Here is a 9,816-nt window from a genome sequence, read left to right as displayed (position 1 = left end):
TGAATTTAAGACTTCACTTTATTCGGCAAATTGGTTTATTTACACAATTGGGAATGCTGGTTGAATTTTACCACTGGAATAAAAACAATTCTAGCAGAGACAATACTGAACTCCCTTTACACATCTCCAGCCAACACTGACCAACTTTTTCCTTACCTGTATCAGGAACATCAAGCACAATAGTGGGATAGTATCATAAGACACCGATATAACAAACCACTGAGGATCCAGTACACTGTGGGAATTTACCAATACTTTTGCCAAACTTTTTTTTTAAGAAGTCAGCAAACCAGCATTAAAAATTAACATCAGAGTATAACTCTGAGATCAGTGGGTCAGTAAAAACCTTATCAGACCATACCATAATTCATAAAATGACCTGACCTGCATCAAGTCATTTTATCATAGAATCAAAACAGATTTATTCTTTAAGAAGACAATGATCTGATAAGGATTTAACTCAATAGACATTAAAATAAGAGAGATGTAGAGCACAGCCCCTATTAGAACAAGCTAACTTTTCAGATGTCCAAAAAGAAAAGAAAAAATCACGAAAGAAAATAAAATAAAAAAACACTTCAACATGAAGCTACTATACAAAGTTTTGTTTCATTTTCCATTAGAGTTCAGAGCTGAAATTTAATCCTGACTCTTTAGTGAGAATGACAGTTTCGGCCTAGACTTTCCCTTGCCTAGGATCATTTTTTGCTCTTCCTTTTGCTGACGTTGCCTCTCTTGTTCTAGTTTCATCCTCTCCTCATGAATTTTTCTTTGTTCTTCAACAATTTTCAATTGTTCTTCAGCCTATAACATGAAAACAGTAGAATTTAGATATTGTGCAATCCTCACATGCTATTTGCTGCTCCAACAATCCTATACTGGACCAATCCTATACTGCAGAAGACATTGGCCAAAAACACCCAAATCCTATACCATTATTTAGTGTTATACAAACAAAATGGCTGAGCATACAATTTCATTGCCTTCCAGCTATTGAGCCTACCTTTATATACCTCTCTATACTCTCATTATTCTAAGGAAACAAAGCAAGTCATTTTCATGACCCTTACCTATCACAAGCTATTTTCTTTTTTTTAAAAAAGTTGAAAACACTTTCACAAGACAGCATGCTCCAAAAGTGCAATAAAGGCACTGCAAAGTAAAATCAGTAAGTCCCCCCCTTTAAATTCTCCCGTGGTTACATATAGCTGGAGACCAAGGTTTTACCATTAGCTTCAACAAGAATAGGCAAGATCTCAGAAATCTGAAATATGGGTTTGATGCAGCAGTTGCAGTTGCTGCATGTGAAAAGACCTGTTCCACTCGTTTCATGAGATTATTATACAAAAACAAGTGAAACTGAATTATTTCTTCCGTTTGTAAAAACTGCTGCACAGGCATGAAAACTGCTACAAAACACAGCTACTCTAACCCTGTGCAAACTCATCCACTAGCACTTATGCAAGCATTTGCAGAACAGCACCAGAGCGTATTTTAATTCTCACTGGGGTCATGCTGATCTCTATGTCTCTCTTTCACCCTTTGCAAAGATGTTTAGGAAGGTCCCCCAACATTTTGGAATCAATTTTCAGGGAACTAGGAAGGAGAGATCATTGACCTTTAGCTACAATTCAGCACAGAGTTAAATGTTCTCAAATCCAATTATTTAAATTGACTGAAGTGTTCTCAACATTGCCAAGTTGTACACTATTATAGCTGCACATCAAAACTTTACTTCTACTTACCAATTTAGCTTGTGCTTCTGCAATTTTTCGATTATTCTCTTCTAGTATTCGTTCTAGCTCCTCACGCTTTGCACGCTCTTCCTCCTAAAGGGGAGGACAGGTTAAGATGTTAGAAAAGTAAAATACTCACTCACCCATCTGCACTAGTCTTCCTAGGAATTTCTTCTGTGAACTGTCTTAAAGGGGCAGCTTTTATAGCCACCGTCTTTTGTCTTTCAAACAGCAAACTGTGCAGCCACTAAACTTGGTCTCTAGCTCTAAATTTAAATCATCCCTCCCAGTCCAAACAGCAATCAACTAAACCCTCCCTAGTCAAGAGAACCCTAGCCAGTTATTACTAGTATTTTAATATCACACAAATCAACAAGGACAACTACAAAAACTGGATAGTATTTACCAAATTAAAAGAGTAATATATAAAATATAAATAAAGTGAATAGTTTGTCTCACCAATCATGTATACCTACGTATTCTTTACCTATACTCCTTTAATCAGCATTAAAAGTTGAATATTTACTGTCTTGTCCAGTGTCCTGCAGAGTGTGCTCCTCGGCTGCCATACGCGCCAGCTTCCTCTTTAAAATGATTTGTACTGTTAGCTTGGCAATGCCTGCATCAGCAGCTCAACCATTTATAAAGAAACAACATACAAGGAAGGCTGAGCTGAGGAATGCAGATGTTTACGGTAAGAAGGAACAAAAATATGTAAAACATTCCTAAGGCAAACAATTAATAAGAAAAAAAATACATTTACTGTTAGCGAAAAGTACAAATGGCAATCCATACTCCGTAGGAACTATGGGCTTCCTTCGTGGGTGAATGGACTGAACATCCTAGGGTGTGACAAGCTTAAGAGACAGTATCAAACTGTCCCTTCTGCAATTTAAACTGGAGTCCGGGAATCCAGGGAAAGTATGAGAGTGAAATCGCATCTGAAACTAGAGTTCCCTTCATAAATTTTAAAGAAACTTTGTTATGCAAACCATAAGCAAAAATATTGCAAGAAGGTTCAAGAATAATTTCAGTTATCATCATAAATATTCAAATTATTTAAATATGTGGAGGTTTTGCTAAATCAGCCTGAGGTCTGCACAAAAATATAGTAAATAGGAAACAAAGCAAGTATGTGAAGAAAATACTTCTTGCTATGTCTAGTAACCAGCTACAGGTTGGCACCCTTCACTCCAGGAATTCAAGGTTATGATGTGTGATAAAAGTGTCCTGATGGGAACAGCCATTATCATGCTTATTCCCTGCTGTTCAATTATCTACTCTTTGGGAAGGCACCATTACTCCAGCCAAAATCCATCATACAAAGTTTTGTTTTTCAAACTGAAATCTTAAAAGCAATTCAGCGGTTACTTATAGCCAAAGTTTAGATTTGTAAAAATCAAACTGAATTTATAGCACATGCAGTTATTCTGTATTTTAAACATCCTGCATCATACAAAAAATCATGAGGGGGGGATGGGGAAATCATCTTACTGAAGCTTCTCTCCTATTGACAACTAATGAACTAAATCAACTTGGTCAAATCACGAATTAGGGTGGGGGGGAATTGGCATGAGTTGTCTGACACTCAGCACGGCTTTCTGTAGAGTGAAAATGAGTTTAACTTGAAGTTTTGGGATCCTGGAGTGATTAGTGCTGGCAAGCATTAAAACCTCCAGTAGCAAATTACTGACTGCCTCACAGAAAGACATTTTCAGCTTCTGCTCCAGCTGCTGACAGAAGAAGTCACATGTTTAGCTCAACTTCAGACAAGGACAACCTGCTCTTTTACAACTCTCTAGTCTAGAGGAAAAGAAGTTGTTAGTAGTCACTGAAAAAATGGATCTCATGAGTTTGGCGTAAGCCTTTTGTGAAGGAAGTGAATGGGACCAGAGTTCCGGAATTATTCCACTGTGTTTTGAAGAAGAATGTGTGATTGCCTTAAAGGGAGAATAAGAAAATCTATTTGTTTAAAGAAAGGTAGTGCAGCTCAGCATTGCACCCTGCTTTTTATTTCCCGCCCCCTGACTGAAGGCATAAAGCCTCTTACAGTCTAGGTAAAACAAAACAAACGAGGGATACATAGTCACAGATTGTTTAACCCATTGCCCCCATAAGAAAGGACTGTGGATATATCCTGCAGCCATGGCAAAAGTTTCAAACCATTCTCAAATATGTAGGTCAGTTCCATTAAAATTCAAGTATCCTTTGCACAGGTTTTTATAGGAGAGTAACTGTTTTAGGTATCAGTGAGCTCCTCTGAATAAGTTAGAAATTAACTTTCGCAGCAATGCAAGTTTACACAAGAAGGGAATTAGATTTGCTGTATTCCATCTCCTTCTGAACGCAACAGGAGGCACAACCCGACACTGAAAGTTTTGCCATGGACTGTCTCTACTTTCCAAACGACCGAGCGTTACCTCTCTAGCCTTTTGTGCTGCAAGTTCAGCTTGTCGCTGTCGCTCGAGTTCTTCGAGCAACTGTTTTTCCATGATGCGCTTAGCCTCCTCCACCCTGCGCAGAACTTCCCGCTCAATCTCATCTTTCCGTTTCTCCAGTTCTTCTTCTACCCGCTTTGCTACAAGTTCCTCCACTCTTCGAGCCGTCTCTTCCTCAATAAGCTTCTCTTCTATTTCTTGCTGCCGGCTGCAAGGACAGGAATACCAAATCAATGATTTTTTGTCACCTCCAATGTGATACATCATGTATTAAGTTTTGCACAGATGTGTGCATCTGCGTAGCAGGCACTGCATATGTGCACAAGTGGAACTATAGGATTCAACAGTAAGTATTGCTTTCTGCCACCCGCCACGCCCCCAGTTTCATAAGTCCCTAAATACAGGCATAGATCATTTTGCACAGGGTGTGGGTGTGTGCTTTCCTGGCCCCTGCATGCATCAGCAGAGCACATATAAGCCCCCCCCCCTTGCCTTCCAGATCCAAAAGGACCCGCATGTCAATTGGACATGCACCTGTGCAGCAATGCCAAGCATGCTGTAATTAAAAAACTATCTATTTCTATGTAAAATATAATTGAACCGTATGTATTTGACCCACAAGGTCATCACCAGAGGCCTTTCTTCAAGTACCACTGCCAAGTAAGATCTGGCAGGCTGCTACAATGGAGACAGCCTGGCCCTTTCAGAGAGAGCACCACAGCAGTGCAATTGCCCTTCCTAGACAGGCTTGCCTGGTGCCTACTATATACTTTTTGCTGTCAGGCAAAGATATTTTTATTCTCCCTGCCTTTTCTGGAGCTCTGATCTGATGGAAGTTTAAAGACTCATCTGCACTTGGTTTCATTTCTTTGCTTTAATGTGATTAAGTTTTGTATTTTAGGTGTTTATTTTGTATTTTAACAGTTTTCAGGTATGCCACTGGGAGAATAAAGAAAAAAGCCACAATGTTACGCAAGCCGACTTAGGCTTAAAAAAAGCTTCTCCTTGCTCTTCTCTGCAGCACCTCCCTCTGTGCCCACCCAATCTGCTCTGGAGAATCCCACAACCCTCCTGAGGGGAATGGTTGCTGCAGGGAAGAGAAGTAGTCCTGTTTTGGAAGTCTGTTCTGCTGATGGGCAGGACCAATTAAATATCACCTTAAATAACCATACAATTTAATGTCAGAAATGTCAAAGCTTTATGCTACAGTGAACATGAAGAACAAGCCAGAGGGGCAAAATCTGCCTTTTTTAAACAGTGTCACATAATCATCTCCTTGATTATTAGCTATATGAAAACAAGGCAGCAGTTAATCTTAATGTAGTGCTGAAAATCATGACAGCCAAATATTACTTTTTAGGTTATTAGTGTATTTCGGGGGGGGGGGGGTGTTTAGGGGAACATGGGGCAAAAAATTGTCTCAACACAATTTCAAACTTTTTCCTGCAACTGTGGGGCCCTGAAACACTGGTCATAGTGACATTCTTATAAATCCCACTCCTTTTCCTGTAAGAGAAGCATACACTTAACTCCTGCCCATTAAATGCAATGGTATATATTTTTTGCTGAATGGTATCAGTTAAGCTGTTAGGATTCTGAGAGCACAACACACAAGGACTCCTCATGCTGCCAGCTGAATCCTTTGACACTATGAAAATTAAAACAGTATGTGGTAAAAAGTGAGGTTCTGTGTGCTGCAGTACTTGTGACAGCCCACATGTGTAAGAATCTGTTGTGTAGACTGGAAACAGAACAAGACTACATGAAGTGTTGTATACATTATGGAAATTATAGTTTTAAAAAGTTGTTGTGCGCTATGCTGCATACATCATGTAAGCTAATGAGGGTACACAATACGTAGGGTTGCCCCCCCAACCCCCCACAGATAGTTCTTTCCAGGATACTGTAGAAAAACTTTTAATAAGAAAATAATGCATTATGTTGCTTCCTTCTGCATGTTAGGATGAACGGCCTTATGCTTAAAGACCATTGGAACAGCTCACTTAACTCTGGCTTACAGTAGCTCTCCAAGGTATTTAATGGCTTTAGCCTACCACCAAATCACCTTTTAAATTATGATGTGTCAGGGTTAAGCAGGGACCTCATTGATTTTTATAAAGTATATGTGATTTTATATTTATCCAGAAAGGTAAGCCCATGTTCTACCAATGAACTTTGACAATTCTACCTTCTTTACATCAAGCATCTAAGCATTCTACAATTTTCAAAATATACTGATTTGTACAATAACAAAATGATAATTAGCTTTTCCCACAATCTATGGATTCTTACAGTTTCAGAACTACAGTTCTGTAAGTCAAGATTTTAATTACTTATCAGGAACAGACCAATTCAAACATCTTCAATTCTGCTTTTCAGTTTGAGTCAAGGATCAAACTTTACTTCTCATTAGGACATGATCCCTGCTGACCTTTCGGTGCAAGAATGCATTTCATGTAGCAATACCATTCACAAGTCATAAGACTGAAGTGGGCCTTCTGTCAAACACTCAGAAGCATGTGTCTACAGAACCCATTGAAAAAGAATGTCAACTAAATAAAATTAATCTGAAGAACTAGTTTTTCAAATGTACAAATATGTATTTTTTTTAAATCCCAGAAGACAATGCGCTATAACTAATTTACACTGGATAGACTATTCCCTCTCTAAGCAGAATAAAAGATCAGAAAGGTTTCTTTAATTACAGTGGCTCAGTGCCAGTTCAGACACTATATCTGTTGGCTTTTTCATGCAAATAGCTGCTCCACAGAGTGGCCAACTTCTCTGAACAATGTAATGTATTCATGGAACGCAGCAGCACCTTTCCTGAGCAGGGAGTACTGGGCGTAACAAAATCCCTACTTCAAGCAGGGATGAGCAGCCTTATCCTATGTTACACTGCCCACAAGTGTCACATTTGCACACAAGGTGATCTGCATGAGTAAGGCACTGGACACTGTTAACAACCCAGTTACTGTTCAAAATGTGGAGCACAGATAAAATGCTAATAAGCTTACATTGCTTATAAAAAGAACAATATTTGTGTATGTGCTATACTGGTATAAGGATTCTGATAGCATTAGAATAAATCAGTTTGTTCATCAAGTGAACGAAGAACAGTTTTTGAAGGCTCCAATCCTCCAGTAGTACTCCACTAGCATTTCTAACTAAATCTATTGAATTGTTTTTCCCACTTACCAAGATACATGTGGCATCAACCAGGGCTGTGTGTGTGTGTGTGAAATTCAAGAATAATTATCAGAGATGTATTACAGATCTAGATAGCTCTCTCCTATAAGACTGCAACTGTTCTGTGTGCAACACTGCAGCCAGAACACTTCAATGTGCCTCATTCTGAAGCTTTTAGCAACCCACACACTTCACCAAGTCTCTATATGCAGCACTATTCTTCCTTCAGCTTAGTTCAGCCTGCACGTTAAGGGAGGAATGAGAGGGGGAGGGAGTGCTTCAACATGATGTACAGGAAACCTCCCTTGCAGTGAGAGCTTGGGCTGCAATGTAGTAACACCAAAGAGCTGCAGTGAGAACTGTTCTATGTCTACGTGCACATCCTAAGTATTGCTACACCACTACGGACAGTACAGTCTAGGAAAAGGACTTGGTTCAAAATGTATAAACCTTCCCTCTAAAGGAAAGGATTGCAGCTTAATGGAAGAGCACCTGCCTCGCATGCAGAAGACACCATATTTAATCACTGGTATCTGCATAAATGGCTGGGAAAGACTTCCAGTCGGAAACCCCAGAGAGCAGCTCACAGTCGTTATCCTGTTAGACGGACCCATGGTCCAACTTTGTATAAAGCGGTGTAAGTCGACTGCATCTGCAGAGTATATTACAACGACATGAGCAAGGTAAAGAAATCACCCCAGAAAAGTGCCCCTTTAGTATAACTTTCCATCAAGCAAACCTTCCCGGGTTTTCCTCCCCACCCCGATAGCCGTCAAGTAAATTCAGCGAATAAAGCTGCCTACGGATTCCTGCGTTGCAGGGAGTTGGACTAGATGACCCTTTCCAACTCTACAATTTTCCATGGTTCTACATACTAGAATAAATGCAATAAATGAAAATGCAACTGCATGCTTGGAGCCTTGAAAAGGTGACAGGGAAGAAGAGAGGCCGGAACCTTCTTGACAAGCAGCAGGCAGGCCAAGTCCAAAGAAGCCAGAGGAGGAAGAAAGGCCTTCCTTGCAACAGAGAAACAGGGGAGGAAAACACAAAAAACACAAAAGGGGGCTGTCCTTCTCCTTCAGATGGCACGTGGGCGTGCAGCCAGGTGACCTGTCAGCAGCAGGATCTTCAACACACGTGCTACACAGGACCTGTCCCCAGCATCCATGACAGTTGCATCCTGCTCCCTCCCCCTCCGTGCCCAAACCCTCCCACCCGCTGTCTCTTTTCAAACCAGAAACGCCCCCACGCGCTTATGCCAAGAGCAGCGTCTGCTGCGAAGTCCGCCCCTTCGCCGCCGGCCCACCAGCAGCTCCTCCTTCCAGGAAAAACCACCTCACTAGCCAGAGACCATGGGGGGCGGCGGCTTTATTGGCGTCGCTCCCCCCCCCATCTCCCCCTATACCCCAAAGGCTCACATTTTCCTCTGCCTCTCGAACTCGGCCTTCTTCTCCTCCTCCTCGCGCTTCTGCTTCTCGTCCAGGCTGCTGCGCTTGCTGACGGTCCGGCCGAAGATGTCGATGCGGTCGGGCGGGGAGGAGGCCCTCTCCCGCTCCCTCTCCCTCTCGCGGTCCCTCCTGGACGGCGCGGTGTTGGAGCGGGACCTGGAGCGGGACTCCCTCCGCCGGCTCCGCTTGCTCTCCCGGGACTTGGAGCGCTTCCTCGCCCTCTCTTTCTCCCGCGAGCGGGACCGGGAGCGGCTCCGGTTCTTCTTGTTGTGCTTGGAGCTCTTGACGCGCTTCGAGTGCGACGAGCTCCGCGAGCGGGAGCGGCCCATCCCCGAGGAGCCCGGCTCCGAGGTCTTCAGCAGCACGGACCCGGGGAAGGACCCGGCATCCACTCTGCCCCTACGCGGGGAGGCGGGAGGAGGAGGCCGCTTCGGAGCTTTCTCCCCGCAAGGCCTCAAAAGCCCGGCAGCAGCGGCGGCGGATGGTTTGGCTGGTGGACAAGATGGCGGCCACCTCAGCTCCGAGTCACACGGAGGGGGGAGGGAGGGAAGAGGAATTCTCCTCCTTCCTCCCGGCCCACAATGCGCCGCGCCCCCCCCCCACAATGCACCGCGGCGTCGCGCCTTGGAGAGGGAAAGCGGAGGGTGGGAGGTAGAGAAAGCGCCGCAGTTCTCTCCGGAAATAGCCGAAGAAGCTGCGGCGAGTTTTCACGAAGGAGCGACCGCTTAAGCGGCGAGCGGAGCGGTGACGTTAGGAGCGGCGCGCGCGGTGACGGAAATTGCCGAGCGCGGCGCGAAGCGTTGAAGAGCGGAGCTCCGTTGGTTTGGGCGTGGCTTGGAACCAGGGAAAGGGCGAATGGGCGGAGCTCGGGCCGGCTGGGAAATTGTGGAAGTGGCAGGCATCTTAAATATTTATTTTAATATTTTTCTATAATATAAAATATACAATATATAAAAATATTTTATTTTTAAAAAATGGATTATATAATATAGTATATATTTATGA

The 9,816-nt window shown here is 42.8% G+C and overlaps 1 protein-coding gene across 2 annotated transcripts; it reads right to left on the bottom strand.

Moving 5' to 3' along the window:
- Window positions 1-9,359, bottom strand: ARGLU1 (arginine and glutamate rich 1). 2 transcript variants are annotated; one of them, XM_081003927.1, is made up of 4 exons: window positions 8,782-9,354; window positions 4,157-4,382; window positions 1,746-1,829; window positions 1-804 (listed from the first exon to the last, which is right to left on the bottom strand). In XM_081003927.1, the coding sequence occupies exons 1-4, from the start codon at window positions 9,138-9,140 to the stop codon at window positions 640-642; spliced, it is 834 nt and encodes a 277-aa protein (XP_080860053.1). In that variant the 5' UTR covers window positions 9,141-9,354; the 3' UTR covers window positions 1-639. The 2 variants fall into 2 exon arrangements, with proteins under 2 accessions (XP_080860053.1, XP_080860054.1); XM_081003928.1 differs by lacking the exons at window positions 1-804; window positions 1,746-1,829 and adding an exon at window positions 2,089-2,320 and having other exon boundaries at window positions 8,782-9,359.
- Window positions 9,360-9,816: the final 457 nt, after the last annotated feature.

This window comes from Podarcis pityusensis, assembly GCF_964106645.2.
Source record: "Podarcis pityusensis genome assembly, chromosome: 4".
Classification (NCBI taxonomy): Eukaryota; Metazoa; Chordata; class Lepidosauria; order Squamata; family Lacertidae; genus Podarcis; species Podarcis pityusensis.
The sequence above is the reverse complement of the archived record's forward strand: the minus strand, read 5'-3'. Positions and strand labels throughout refer to the sequence as shown.

Bases quoted from the DNA above. Each gene is read 5' to 3' on its own strand.
- ARGLU1 (XM_081003927.1), bottom strand. From the start codon at position 9,140: ATGGGCCGCTCCCGCTCGCGGAGCTCGTCGCACTCGAAGCGCGTCAAG. The intron at 4,383-8,781 runs GTGAGCCTTTGG...CTGTCCTTGCAG, and splicing joins TTCGAGAGGCAGAGGAAAAT to CCGGCAGCAAGAAATAGAAG. The intron at 805-1,745 runs GTAAGTAGAAGT...TTCATGTTATAG, and splicing joins CAGAAGCACAAGCTAAATTG to GCTGAAGAACAATTGAAAAT.